Genomic DNA, 15,212 nt, shown 5'->3' with positions numbered 1-15,212 from the left:
CCCTTCTCCAGGGAAGCCTGGGTAATCCTTAGCCCTAACTTATTTGGGTCTCAAAGTGACTGGAGAAATTGTAAGAACTTGTCTGTGACTCTCGCACGGTAACTGACACAATTGTTCTTCATAAAGAATAGCCTTCCTTAAGTGATGAGGGGAGAGCAATGGAGCTGCACAATGCCTCCTGTGGGAGGTCCTTTCACTTTTGTCTGCAGGGACCACTGCCAGGGAGATCAGCTCAGGTCCCCTGAAAACTAGAGTTGGCTGGGCCAGCTCTCTCCTCAGAAACTACACTTTGTTTTTCCTCTAGAGAGCCAGGGACTCGATCACCTGTGACTCACCATTCCTGTGTTGCCTACACAGCACACACGTCAAGGTCTAAAATGGTATCTGCTTCCCTGCCGCCCTCCCCCCACTCCAGCCCCCACCTGGCTCTGGGGCAGACACCTTGAGGGAATGTGTACAGCTCTACCTGCTGCATGGAAGCCAGGAAGCTGTGGCTCCTCCCACCCCTGAAACACAGAGCATGACCCAAAGGATAAAGTTTTCCATTTCCTACCCTGACAAGTGTTGTAATGCTTCTGTTCTCCCATTTGCTGCCCTCCCCTGTACGTACATGTGTTGTTTGAGGACTAGGACCTTGAAAACTGAAGATTCAAACTGTCTATTTCTCATCAAGTGTGCTAAACTTACATCTGGGTGTTGGGCTGTGGTTATAGATATAGAACACTTGATTTAAAGGGAATAACATTGACATTCACACAACAGCAAGACTGCCATTTATGGAATATTTACTGTACCAAACACTGTGCTGAGTATTGTTATCACATTTATTCCACCAACAACCCTATTGTTATTACCCCGTTTTATAGATGAAGAAAAGAGACCTCGGGTAGTTCAGTAACATGCCCAAGGCTACACAGCTATTAAGCGCTGGAGCTGGGATTTGAACTCAGGTCATTTAAACTTCAAAGGCGGTATTTCTCGCTCACTCTGTAAGCATTGCCCCACCCCATCTGCCATTTTGTGCTGTGATCTTCCCAGACATGGTATACAGTGTCCTTCAAAATCCCAGTTCAAGAAGCCTCTCCCTACCTCCTGCCATCCACTAAATCCTGACTTGTTATGACTCTCCTTGCCAGCACTGAGGGGGTGGTGAAGAGGGGGCTTGTTTCAAAGTGAGGCACTCTCTGGGTTAAAAAACTGGCTTTGGAGGCCTTGGGGTGGGGGGATGAATGAACATTTTATCAACACAAATGTCATTGGCAGCCCCAAAACAAATAGTGTCCCACCCGGCTTGCTCCTTTATGAGGCATTCAATCAATAAAATGAGAGCAGGGCTCTGTCAGATTTATTGGCTGGGTTCAAACCGAACACCTCTTCTACCCGCCAAAGGCTGGGTCACCAGCTCTACCTTTCCGTTCCAACTCTGGACAGCCCCCATTTTTCCCTGTGGGGCTACAATGGTTCATTGTTTGAGGCAGGCCTTGTGAGAAGTTGTGTTTGTTTTGCCTCTTATCTTATCAGCTCCAGAGCTACAATGGCCCAGGTGTACTCACCATTTTACCATCAGGTGAGAGGAGATTGTGGCCCGGGTCCAGGCTACCTGGGGAAACTTGCTGTAAAACTGACTGGCTGGTCACCATAGCGCTGTTGGCATGGTGACTGATTGTTGAGGAGGAAGTGACTTCATTGTTTCCCTGCTGGCTGTAGCGCACTCCTGCAAAACAACACAAACCCAATTGGCAACATTAATGCCACAACATTAATGGAACACTGACTTGGCCCCCCCTTGTATTCAAGGGTGGTTGACAAGAAAACAAAATTGTCTTCTCCTCCCCTGTCTGCCCACAAGATACATTGGCTATCTTTCTCTAGGGTAAAGGTGGCATGGTCTCTAAGTCTAGAATATAAGCTCCATGAGGATAGGACAATTTTTTATCTGTTTTGTTTTGTTCATTGCTATATTCCCAGTACCTTGGCACTTGGTAGTTACTCAATAAATATCTGTTGGATGAATGAATGAATGAATTGTGCTCGTTGTTGCTTCAGCATAGTTCTTTAAGGTTAGGGGCCGAGACTGGCCTTCTCTTTCTGGTTGGAGTAGTTCTTTTATTCTTCAAAGTGCCTCCTAGAAATTTTCCCCTGGCATCCCTTGGCTCTGTGGGGCTGCAAAGTATGAGTAGACCCACTTTTTCAAAGAATAGTAATTTGCCCAATGACTTCTGTAAAAGCCATAGCAATATGCATAAGTCTGTGTACCGCCTTTTTGGCAGAGCCCAAGAGGCCACGGGACACAAGTAGAGCAGGACAGGGATGGAGCTGCAGCTTGGAATCTTTGGCTCTGGAACTCACATTCCTTGATGGGGTCCCATTTGGCTGACTTCCAGGGCACAGGGGAAGGCTCGTCTGCTAGGAGGTGGGGCAGGCAGCACACACAGGCGGGATGTGGATGCTTAGTTAACCACTGCAATTTGGTCTGCAAGGGAGGGGAGAACCACAGTCTGTTTACAACCCCACTGCTCTGACCCTCCCTCTTGCTCAGGAACCAAAACGGAGGGCTGCTCTCAGGAAAGGGAAAGTGCTGGACAGAGACCAGACAAGTGAAGGAAGCTGAAGGAGGGCAAAGAACCCTAGGTCCAGTTTGCAGAAGCAAAGTCCTGCTTGATGTGCCCTTGAAATAGCCAAGGACAAGACTGGGAGAAGCTGGGGATGTCTCACCCTAAACTCAAAGCTAGAAAGACAATGTTCTCATTTCTTGCTCTGGATTTGACAAAAAGATTTTGGGGAACCTCGTCTCTACCTGCATAGGAGGGCACCCAGATGCTCTAGGTATGGAAGCATTTGGCGAAGTGGGCCAACCATTTGGTCTCACTTCTCTTTTTGCCCAATTTCCCAGGATGAACCATTACTATATACTGATTCTGTTGGTCTGTTTCCCCCTTGCCCTGCCTTCTGTCCTCACTAGAGCCCCACCTTCCAGAGGAGGCTACAAAGTCACCCGAGAGACCAGGTAAGCTGCCATAACCAGCGGCCTCCAATTCACTAAGATGAAGTTTGCCTAGAAGAGACTCAAACCAGTTTTTCTTGGATCCTCCTAAGCATATTACCCAAGGCTGATATGACCTAGAGCTTAAGAGGGCCGGGGGGAAAACAAACAAAACCTAAAGCAGGGTTCTAACTTTCAAGAGCAATTTGTTAGACTATGAAGTGGCTTGATGCTTGCTCTATGGGCTTTTTCTATTGGTTATTTTTCCCATCCTTTGATTCAAGGTGCTCCTGGTGAGAGTGTTGTTGGCCGTGGGAAAGTACTAGAATTCAATGGGTATTGGTTTTTCACATTTTTTTTTTTTTTTTTTGAGGGCTGGGGGGAGACAGGAGCCATGAAGTTAAAAGGAACAAAGGCTTCCACTTCTCCAAACCAATATCCCCTACCCAGTCCTATCTGCTTTCTTCTGCATGTCTGCAGCACTCTAGGTCTCCTATTTATCATCCTCTACAACATCCCATGAGTGATGGAACGGGTGGAATACACAGGAATAAAATTGACTACATCTGTGGAAAGAGATGATGGAGAAGCTTAATATCATCAGTCAAACAAGGCCAGGGACTGACGGCGGAATAGACAATCAATTGCTCATATGCAAGTTCAAGCTGAAGCTGATGAAAATTAAAACAAGTCCACAAGAGCCAAAGTACAACCTTGAGTATATCCCACCTGAATTTAGAGACCATCTCAAGAATAGATTTGATGCATTCAACACTAATGACTGAAGACCAGATGAATTGTGGAAGGACATCATCATGAAGAAAGCAAAGGTCATTAAAAAGAGGGAAAAGAAAGAAAAGACCAAAATGGATGTCAGAAGAGACTCTGAAACTTGCTCTTGAATGTAGAGTAGCTAAAGCAAATGGAAGAAATGATGAAGAGCTGAACAGAAGATTTCAAAGGGCGACTCGAGAAGACAAAGTAAAGTATTATAATGAAATGTGCAAAGACCTGGAGTTAGAAAGCCAAAAGAAACGCTCCACATTTCTCAAGCTGAAACAGGTGAAGAAAAAAAATTCAAGCCTCAAGTTGCAGTATTGAAGGATACTATGGGCAAAATACTGAACGATGCAGGAAGTATTAAAAGAAGATGGAAGGAATACACAGAGTCACTGTACCAAAAAGAACTGGTCAACGTTCACCCATTTCAGGAGGTAGCATATAATTGAACCAATGGTATTGAAGGAAGAAGTCTAAGCTGCACTGAAGGCATGGGGAAAAAACAATGTTCCAGGAATTGATGGAATACCAACTGAGATGTTTTCAACAAACAGATGCAATGCTGGAAGCGCTCACTCATTCATGCCAAGAAATTTGGAAGACAGCTACCTGGCCAACTGACTGGAAGAGATCCATGTCTGCGCCCATTCCAAAGACAAGTGATCCAAAAGAATGCAGAAATTATCAAACAATATCATTAATATCACACACAAGTAAATTTTGCTGAAGATCATTCCAAAACGGTTGCTGCAGTACATCAACAGGGAACTGCCAGAAATTCAAGCAAGATTCAGAAGACATGGAATGAGGGTTATCATTGGTGATGTCAGATGGATCTTGGCTGAAAGCAGAGAATACCAGAAAGATGTTTACCTGTGTTTTACTGACTACACAAAGGCATTCAACTGTGTGGATCATAACAAATTATAGATAATATTGCAAAGAATGGGAATTCCAGAACACTTAATTGTGCTCATGTGGAACCTGTATATAGACCAAGAGGCAGTTGTTTGAACATAACAAGGAGATACTGCGCGGTTTAAAATCAGGAAAGGTGTGCATCAGGGTTATAAACTTTCACCATACTTTTTCAATCTGTATGCTGAGCAAATAATCTGAGAAGCTGGACTATACGAAGAACACGGCATCACGATTGGAGGAAGACTCATTAACAACCTGCAACATGCAGATGACACAATCTTGCTTGCTCAAAGTGAAAAGAACTTGAAACACTTACTGATGAAGATCAAAGACTACAGCCTTTAGTATGGACTAACCAACCAAACAAACAAACCCATTGCTGTCGAGCTGATTCCGACTCATAGCGATCCTATAGGACAGAGTAGAACTGCCCCATAGGGTTTCCAAGGAGTGGCTGGTGGATTCGAACTGCCAACCTTTGGTTACCAGCTGAACTCTTAACCACTGCACCACCAGGGTTCTTTAGTATGGACCATACCTCAACATAAAGAAAAAAAAATCCTCACAACTGGACCAATAAGCAACATCACGATAAACAGAGAAAAGACTGAAGTCGTCAAGGATTTCATTCTACTTGGATCCACAGTCAACGCTCATGGAAGCAGCAGTCAAGAAATCAAATGACCTGCAGGAAGATTGGAACTCTTATGCACTGCTGTTGGGAATGCAAAATAATACAACCACTTCGGAAAATGATATGGTGCTTCCTTAAAAAGCTAGAAATGGAAATACCATACGATCCAGCAATCCCACTCCTAGGAATATATCCTAGCGAAATAAGAGCCATTACACAAATAGACATATGCACACCCATGTTCACTGCAGCATTGTTCACAATAGCAAAAAGGTGGAAACAACCTAAGTGCCCGTCAACAGATAAATGGATAAACAAATTATGGCACATACACACAATGGAATACTATGCAACGATAAAGAACAATGATGAATCTGCAAAACATCTCACAACATAGATGAATCTGGAGGGCATTATGCTGAGTGAAATAAGTCAATCACAAAAGGACAAAAATTGTATGAAACCACTACTGTAAAAACTCATGAAAAGGTTTACACACAAAAAGAAACAATCTTTGATGGCTATGAGGGAGGGAAGCGGTGGAGGGGGAAAAACACTAAATAGATAATAGATAAGTGGTAACTTTGGTGAAGGGTAAGACAGTACACAATACTGGGGAAGCTAGCACAGCTTGACCAAGGCAAGGTCATGGAAGCTTCATAGACACATCCAAACATCCCGAGGGACTGAATTACTGGGCTGAGGGCTGGAACCATGGTCTTAGGGGACATCTAGCTCTATCAGCATAACATAGTTTATAAAGAAAATGTTCTACATCCTACTTTGGTGAGTAGCATCTGGGGTCTTAAAAAGTCTTGTGAGCAACCATCTAAGATACTCCACTGGTCCCACCCTGTCTGAAGCAAGGGAGAATGAAGAAAACCAAAGACACAAGGGAAAGATTAGTTCAAAGGACTCATGGACCACAACTACCACAGCCTCCAGCAAACTGAGTCCAGTACAATTAGATGGTGTCCAGCTACCACCACCTACTGCTCTGACAGGGATCAAAATACAGAGTCCCAGACTGAGCTGGAGATAAAAGTAGAACAAAATTCTGACTCACAAGAAAAGACCAGACTGACTGTTCTGACAGAGACCGGAGAAACCCCGAGAGTATGGCCCCCAGACACCCTTTTAACTCAGTGCTGAAGTTACTCCTGAGGGTCACCCTTCAGCCAAAGATTAGACAGGCCCATAAAACAAAATCAGACTAAATGGGAACACCAGCCTAGGGGCAAGCATGAGAAGGCAGGAAGGGACAGGAAAGCTGGTAACCAGGAACCCCAAGTTCGAGAAGGGGAGAGTGTTGGCAAGTTGTGGGGTTGGCAACCAATGTCACAAAGCGATATGTGTATTAATTGTTTAATGAGAAACTAATTTGCTGTGTAAACCATCTAAAGCACAGTAAAAAAAAAAAGAAGGAAAAAACACAATAGATACATTAAAAAAAAAAAAGAATCAAATGACTCATTGCATTGGGCAAATCTGCTGCAAAAGACCTCTTTAAGGTGTTAAAAAGCAAAAACATCACTTTGAGGACTAAGGTATGCCTGACCAAAGCAGTGGTATTTTCAATCACCTCATATGCATTTGAAAGCTGGATAATGAATAAGGAAGAACAAAGAAAATTTGATGCCTTTGAATTATGGTGTTGGTGAAGAATATTAAATATACCATGGACTGTCAGAAGAACAAACATATCTGTCTTGGAAGAAGTACAGCCAGAATGCTCTTTAGAAACAAGGACGGCGAGTTTACTTCTCACATACTTTGGACATGTTATCAGGAGGGATCAGCCCTGGAGAAGGACATCATGCTTGGTAAAGTAGAGGGTCAGCAAAAAAGAGGGAGACCCTCAACGAGATGGACTGACACAGTGGCTGCAACAATGGGCTCAAACATAGCAACAAGTGTGAGGATGATGCAGGACCAGGCAGTGTTTCATTCTGTTGTACATAGGGTCACTATGAGTTAGAACCAACCAGACGGCACCTAACAAGAACAACAGCATCCCATTGAATTAAATTAGATCTTTTCTGCACTCACATTCACCACCAGGTTCCCAGCAGGCTGCTTCCAACAGCTCAAAGTGTTGTTATATAGAAGAAGAAAGAAATTTGAACCTTGTGAGCTCAGAAGGTGGAGCTAGGCCCAAAGGAAAAGAGGGAGGCTGATTTTGAGTCAATAAAAGGAGAAATTTTCTGATGATGATGGGCAGTGGGAAGATTGTGGGCTCTGGAGCTAGACAAACCCAGCTTCAAATCCTGACTTTGCACTTAATGGATGCATGCTCTTGGGAAAATTACTTTCACTTTCTGCACTTCAGTTTTGTCTTGTAAAATAAAGAGAATACTTCCCAAACAGGGCTATTTTTGGGTTAGACATAACATCTATAAAGCTCCTAGCATAACTATAGGTGGGGGTGCTGGGGGGAGGGAGCTGGGGTAGAGGTGAACTACAAGATATTTGCCCTAACATGCTAGAATTCTAGACAGCTTAGGGCACATTCAAAGTACTAAATGAAAATACCTTTCCATGAGAGAACAGTTCCAAAGGACCCTACTCTTGGCTGGGAGCAACTTGGGAGAGAGACCTGGCCACTGCCCTCTTGTTCTTTCTTTTTTGAGGACCTGGACTTCACCCTGTTTTTCTCCTGCTTTCTCTGACTCTCTGACCAGCTATTTACCTCCCCAAGATGCTCTGCTCCTGAGAGAGTGGTGATAACCTTGGGAGTCAGGAGTATTTTCACCTCCCAGCCTGTCCCCATCATCGATTCAGTCTCAAATCAAACAGTCTCTGGATTTAGCCTATTTAATTTGGCTGGAGGAAGAGGGCCAGCCCTCTGATGATCAAATATGGGTCACAGGGAAGCTTCTCCCCTACCACAGGCTACGTAATTATTTATTTAAAAATAATTAACCAAGGATATCCGCAGGAAACAAAAGCCTTCTTTACAAGTGAGCCTGGTAGGAGAGAGTCAAGAGCCATTTGTTAGAATCCAGGCAGCATAGCCTAAGGCTATGGTTTTCAAACTTTTTTTTTCTCCCCAAGCAGAACCTCATTATATAAGAAATGTAACGGTGGAGCTGCTCTGTTTCAAGACAGATGGGCCCCTCTGATAGGCCTAGACATTCCTGTAAAAATCTCTGGCTAAGGGGTAGAGTCCTATCTGGGAATCAGGGGATCCCTGTTTTGATCTCAGCTCTGCCATCAATTTACTAGGTGAGCTTCAGCTTCCTCATCTCTAAACCACAGGACTTCCATCAGCAGGGAGAGGGCTACCACCACCACGGGGCATGTGGGAGCTAGGCAAAGAGACTGCTCATCAGCTCCAGGTTCACCTGTAACCTTTTCCAGCGATGCTCCTCTCACTAGGAATTTGGCAATCGCCCTGGACCCTGAGAGAGTTGCTGTAATCCGCCAACACTCTTAAAGAGGAATGGGAAGGTGGAGGGTGCATCACAAGGTGTCTGCTGGCGATAGACCAGAAACAGATGTTCTTGCTAGAGGAAGGAGAGGCCCAGTCCTTGTGTATTTCACAAACTCAGAAGAGTGCTTGAAATGAGAATGAAAGTGGAGCGCAAAGTGGGTAGGCTCAGGTCAGGTGACCTGAGCTTAAATCCTGGCTCCACCATGTAATTGCTGTGTGACCTTGGGGAAGTTACTTAACCTCCCTGAACTTCAGTTTTCTTATCATTAATAATATCCACCCCTTAGGTCGTTATGCAGATTGAGTGAGTTTATGAATGTGAAAGCACCCAGCCCATGCTTGGCATATAACAGTTGCTCAAGACACATTAATTCCCCCTACTTTGTGACTGTCTTTGTCTAAAAGGTGTATTTAGGAAGGCTGAGTTCACAAAACTTTACTGAGCACCTACCATGTGCCAGACAATGTGCTAAGAAGCCTGTGTTAAGAAGTGGAATGGCATCTTCCCTTCTTCCTTCACCATTGCAAACTCTGGAAATGAATATACGACAAGGACTCTGGTTTAATAGTCACTGGGCAAAGGTGCCAGGTTGATAGCCACAGAGGACCCTGGGAGAAATGAAAATGCCAGAAGGTGGCCACACACCTTCTATCCACTTCCTGGCTTGAGCTACTAATTGGTCATATCCCCATCGCTGGCCCTATGAACCACAGTAAGTGTGTCCAGCAGCAGAAGACAGCCTAGCTGGAGTCTACAGGTCTTGGAGAGGAGCTCACCTACTTTCATCTGTTCCCAGGCCTCAGTAACATGGACCTAGGGTTACTTCTGAATTCCTGACAGCATATGGGACAGAGACAAATCATTTGCTTCTGATCCAATATAGACTGGTCAGAAGAGTCAAAAGCATGGAAGAAACTGAAGACTTACGGTTCCAAGAAACCAGCACCTCCATGCTTTGCCTTCCTGCACTCTTCACATTGCTGCCTAGATTTCTTTCTAATACAAAATCTCACAACATCACTGCCCTGCTTGGAAACCTCTGATGGCTTCCTGTGCCTTCTGGAAAAGCCCCAACACCTTATACTGGCAGAATAGGGCTTTCCTGACTCCAGCCTGCCTTATTTTCATCATTTCCCACCACATCCCACGCAGACATGCCAAAGCACCTGCCACTCCTCGAACAGGCTCTGCTGTCTCCTGCCTATGTGCCTTTGCTTATGCTGTTCCTTCTGCCTGGGAAGCTCTTCCTCTTCTTCTCTGTGTCACATTCTTTAAGAGAGCTAAATGTTACTTCTCTGAAGCTTCCCTTGATTCATCCTTGTAGTTAGCTGCTCCATCCTTTGTATTTTACACCTTGCATAAACTCTTACAGCAGGAGTCACCCTGCGCTATAATGCTCTGACGATATGTTTACTTCTTTCTTCCTCTCAAAGGAAGAGATGGCTTTTTATTCATTGCTGCATCCTCAGAGCCTAGCAGAGTGCCTGACACTGTCATTATTTATCAAATGAAGGCATGAGCCCTCAGCTGCTTTGAATACTCGTGCCCCAGAACAAGGAGTGTCAATTCTAGTAGAAAGAGAAAACACAGTCAGTTCTGCTGTAATGCTTGTTTTGAAAACATGAATCTGTTCTAATTATATTACTATACTAGGGAATGATTTGAGTATAATATGCAGATTTTGCATTTGCTTATGAGAGATTTCATCCTTGAGAAACATTAGGTGAATTCAGAAATCTGCTCCCAGCTGAGTGGAGCCACATAGGAATTCACTAAACTTGCATGTGTGTGCTTGTGCGTGCACACACACACACACACGTACACACACACACACACCTCAAACATCTACCAAACTCACTGCCATCAAGTTGACTCTGACTCATAGGGACCCTATAGGACAGAGTAGAACTGCCCCATAGGTTTTCAAAGCTGTAATTCTTTATGGAAGCAGACTGCCACATCTTTCTCCCGTGGAGCAGCCGGTGGGTTCGAATTGCTGACCTTTTGGTTAGCAGTCTAGCACTTTAACCACTGAGCCACCAGGGCTTCCCTCCAAGCATCTACCAGCTACCTCAATTTGCTGTGTGTGTTATAAGCTATATCCATCCACACCTGGAGTTAAAATGTTCCTTCTGATTTCAGATAACCCTCTGTCTGCCTCTTTACAATAACTCACAAGCTGTGACTCTTCTGATGCCCATTTCACAGGCAAACTTCAGGACGTTGTCAAGGTAAAGTGCCACATTTATTGTTGTACAACATTTGTGTATTTCCTAACCACTTAACAGGTGTAAAACTGTGCTGCTGTTTTTATTAGATTCTTCTTTTTAATGTGTTACTGAGGAAGTTTTTGAGTGTTGTGCCCTTAACCCCATTTTCCCCGTAAGGTTTTTATTGCATGATGTTGCATAGTGTGGTGATTTTTAAGATGTGCATGTTGGATTGTGGAAGAGCCCTGGTGGCACAGTGGTTAAAGTGCTTGGCTGCTAACTGAAAGGTCCATAGCTCGAACCCACCAGCCACTCCATGGGAGAAAAATGTGGCAGTCTGCTTCCATAAAGAATTACAGCTTTGAAAACCTATGGGGCAGCTCTGCTCTGTTCTGCAGGGTTGCTATGAGTTGGAACTGATTCAACAGCAATGGTTTTTGTTGTTGTTGGATTATAGCTGAACTGACTGTACACCTGTGTTCAAATCCAGGCACAACTGCCTTACAGGAGGACTCCAGAGAGGAGCTGTTCAAGGTGTAGTTAACTACAGAGACTTTTCAGAAACCCATGCTTCCGGGGCTTAGAGCTGTAGTGCATAGAGCCCTGGATAGCTAATCCCTCTCTAAAAGCTTCAAAAAATAGCCGAGACCTCAATCCCCCAAGTCCAGAGGTCAACAGGGTACCAGCCTCTATACATTTTAAACCCTCTCTCTCTTTGCTTTAACTCTACTGATTCTGGGCCAGTCAACTTCTGGGCCTTGGCATTTCTGTATATAAAATGGGCCTATAGATCTCCCTCAGAAGCCAGAATGTTGAATGAATAAAACAATGTTAGAGAAGCACTGAGTTCTCCTGGGAGACAAAATACTGGGTAAACATCAGGGCCATGTCAGCCAGGAAAGCATGACCAGAACTGCTCTTTTAGTAAGAAGGGGAGGTAGAAGTGGGGACTCTTGGGGCTGGGTGAGGTGACGCTCAGCTTGTCCCCATGTGACCTTTGACACTGAAGCCTTAGGGTCCGTTTCACTGGGGTCTGCAAGCTGCACCCAGAATCTGGTGGGATGCCTTTCACCCTTGACATTTCAAAGCCAATCTCCCATCCCTGATAATGCAGGAATGTTCCTCCAGCTGGTGGACCTTTGCCAGCGTGAGTGAGCGTCCCAGCCACGAACAGAGTAAACATTACTTAACTGGCCAGGGCTCTGTCACACACATTCTTCCCCTGTGTTCCTAACCTCATGCAGAGCACAGCCCAACCCTACTGGGTCTGAAAACTGGGAATTTAAACTCAGGCAGGAGGGAGCATTCGAAGGAGAAAGCTCTTCCCAAAGGAAACAACCACGCCTGTAAATTATGGTAGACAGAGCTGCTTTCCTATGAAGCCAAAACACAGTGCTGGGGAGGGGAATGAGAGAAATTAGGCCAGTCTCGATGAACCCAGTCCTGCATCCTTGTAACTCCACCCCCACATAAGAGGAGTCACTTTTCTTGAGAACAGAGGCAGAGAGACAAATGATTCAGTCTGGTGAACTTCTGAGAAACTCATTTGGGATAAAAGAATGTGAAAAATTCCCGGGCTTGAAACTGGGAACTCCAGAAATGAAAGCTTTCACATAAGCTAGTGTTGCTGCCTCGGTTTCCTCATTTGTAACACAGGACTACTGCCGGTTCTTGTTAATATTTCCTCCTCTCCGGGGATAAAGATTAATGTTTGCAGAGAGTTTAGGAGATTAAAAATCTGAAAGCCTGGGAGGAAAAAGCTGATGCAAGATGAAAGCAATTTACACACTGGGCTGGTTTTAATTCCAGATCCCTTTCTACCTAAGGTGGCATAGTTAGGAGTCTAATTCATAAGAGGAGAAACACAGACAGGCCTGCAGGGATGGTAAACATTCTTGACTCAAGGAGTAAAAGTTGAGTGATACTTAGGGAAGCCCACAAACTGGTTTTCTTATAAAAATCAAAGTAAATGTAACCAAGAAAAGAAAAGAAAAAAAAAAAAAAAAGGAAAGTCTTCCATCAAAAGCATCTCGGCTAAGAACAGAAGCTAATATGCAAAGCACACCTGGAGAAATTGCGTGTTGGGCAGGTAGAAGAGCAAGAGAAACACTCGCCCAGCCTGTCGCCACCTGACAAGGTCTCCCCTAGTCACCACACCACACTGCATCCTTACCAGAAAGCTGTCTCTGCATGAAAACATTAGATGGTTTGCAATGAACACTTTAGCCTGGAGACTGCTGCTGCAGGTTCAAGAAACCAGCCCAGCCTGAAGAACGTGTGAAGTCCTCACATGTGTGAGCATTTTACACAGTCCGCCTCTTAGTGTCACAGACGCCCATTTGACAGAGTAGAAGGCTGAGGCTCTGAGAGGATCTTCACTACCTGTTGCTAGGAATCTCCTATCCTAGGAATCTCCTAGCAAGTCAGTGGTATTTCTAAACTGGCCTTTTCCGCTACGCACCCCTCCCACCACATAGGCCCAAAATCAACTCCAGATTTGTTAAGCCTCTCACCATGACCCACTAATAGTTAGAAATGATTCTGTTTGTTTGTTTACTTGCTTCTTGGCTGGATCCCTCACTAGAACATAAGTTCAATGAGGGCAGGACCATGTCTGTCTTCTCCACTGTATCCTCAGCACCTGTACAGAGCCTAGCCCATGCTAGGCACTCAAAAAATATTTGTTGAATGAGTAAATGATGAATGCATGACCTGCACTTCAGCTCTGACCCAGGGCTCCAAACCCTCTTTGCCTTTAGTCTATTGGACCGAGTATCCGAAAAGTGACAGCAATACACCGTCATCCTCTAAATCTCCCAGTTTTTCTGTGCTTATGGGGAGGCAAGCATATTTTGAAGGAGGAGGAAGCGGGAGTAAGAGACAGGAAGAGAGGAGAAGAAAGAAAGGTTAAAATATAATCAAAATAGAAGAAATAGTATTGACAGATTTGAGCAATTTCATGTTGGAAGGCATGAAACTGGTTAACATGAGCGGCATGAGGTGGACACACTGAAGAATAAGTACATCTAAGATCGCAGGTCGCCAGACAACGCCTTGTCTTGTACAAAACAGCCAATGGTATGCCTGCCAGGTACCTACCTATTCTCTACTTCTTGAGGCCTAAGCACAACACCCATTACCTGGGCACTTTAACAGGGGTGGAGGGTGAAAGATGGGGCTTCCTTAAGCACAGGCTGACCATTTCCAAAGGTTTTGGGCTGCATATGGGAACCCCAAATTGAAGCTCACCAAGTTAGAACCCAGGGTTGAGGCCATTTGGGTTTAACAGGATAAGGATAAGGATAAATTAATGCAGATTTGCTGTGGCAACATGAGTAACTCAAATGTCTTTTTTTTTTCAAAGAAACTAGGATAAGACTAAGAAGGGTTAATGGTGGACATCGTTAGGTCTAAAGGCTGTGGGGACAGACAGCGCCCTGCTGCAGACTGGCTCCTGGGGCCTGGTCTTTTCTGAGAGGGTGCCTTTGCTGCTGGAGTAATGTGGCTGCAACAAAGGCCTCTGGGCTTGGCTGACGGGAATGATGATGCCCCTAGTGGGACTGGGCAATGGGGGAAAGGCTATAAAGCTATCAGCAGGCTGAGCCGCTGGGTGTCCACACAAAAGTCAAGTCCTATAAACAGACATCTCTATTGTGACTGAAGGGCTAATAAAATTGCCTTAGAAAAGAAAGGTTTTCCACTGGGACCTATTCATAAACAGGACCCTACTGGGAGGTGATACCCAGGGAGAAGATCCTTTGAGGCTGGGCTAGTTTCAGAACTGCCTCATTATAGGGGTTTGCCTGGCCAAACCCCAGCCTCTTCGTCACCATCACTGAGGGCAGCTTCATGAGCATGAGCATCATCATCATCATCATCATCATCATCATCATCATCACCATCATCATGACAGATAGCCACTCATCACCCCAAAGGCTCATGGATGAAGCACTGGGTGTTGGACTCTGAGACCTTGGGAAGAGGATGATTATTGGCCTCCATTCTGCTGGGAGAACGGGAACACCAGTCAAGTGCTCAGGGAACACCACCAGGGAACTAGTGGCTGCCTAGAGCTGGGCAGTTTCATTTCTGTCTCTCCAGATGACTCTGATTTGCAGTCCAATCCCTTTTCTAGACCTCAGTTCACTCAATGGAAATGCAGGGGGAGGAGGTCTTGTTCTTTTCTTGCCCAAGGGATGCTGGTAACGGATTATATGATAAACTAAAAAACTAAACTAGTAGAACATTAG

At 44.8% G+C, this 15,212-nt stretch overlaps 1 protein-coding gene across 3 annotated transcripts in view; it reads right to left on the bottom strand.

Moving 5' to 3' along the window:
• Positions 1–15,212, bottom strand: part of HNF1B (HNF1 homeobox B) — a 60,752-nt gene that overhangs the window by 20,687 nt on the left and 24,853 nt on the right. For all 3 annotated transcript variants that reach the window (XM_004377826.2, XM_004377827.2, XM_012555973.1), the window contains exon 5: positions 1,554–1,714. In XM_004377826.2, the coding sequence (XP_004377883.1) occupies positions 1,554–1,714 (161 nt within the window). The remainder of the gene's footprint in view (positions 1–1,553; positions 1,715–15,212) is intronic.

Source organism: Trichechus manatus, unplaced genomic scaffold, assembly GCF_000243295.1.
Source record: "Trichechus manatus latirostris isolate Lorelei unplaced genomic scaffold, TriManLat1.0 scaffold00054, whole genome shotgun sequence".
In the NCBI taxonomy this organism is placed as follows: Eukaryota; Metazoa; Chordata; class Mammalia; order Sirenia; family Trichechidae; genus Trichechus; species Trichechus manatus.
This window is presented reverse-complemented; position numbering and strand designations above follow the sequence as displayed.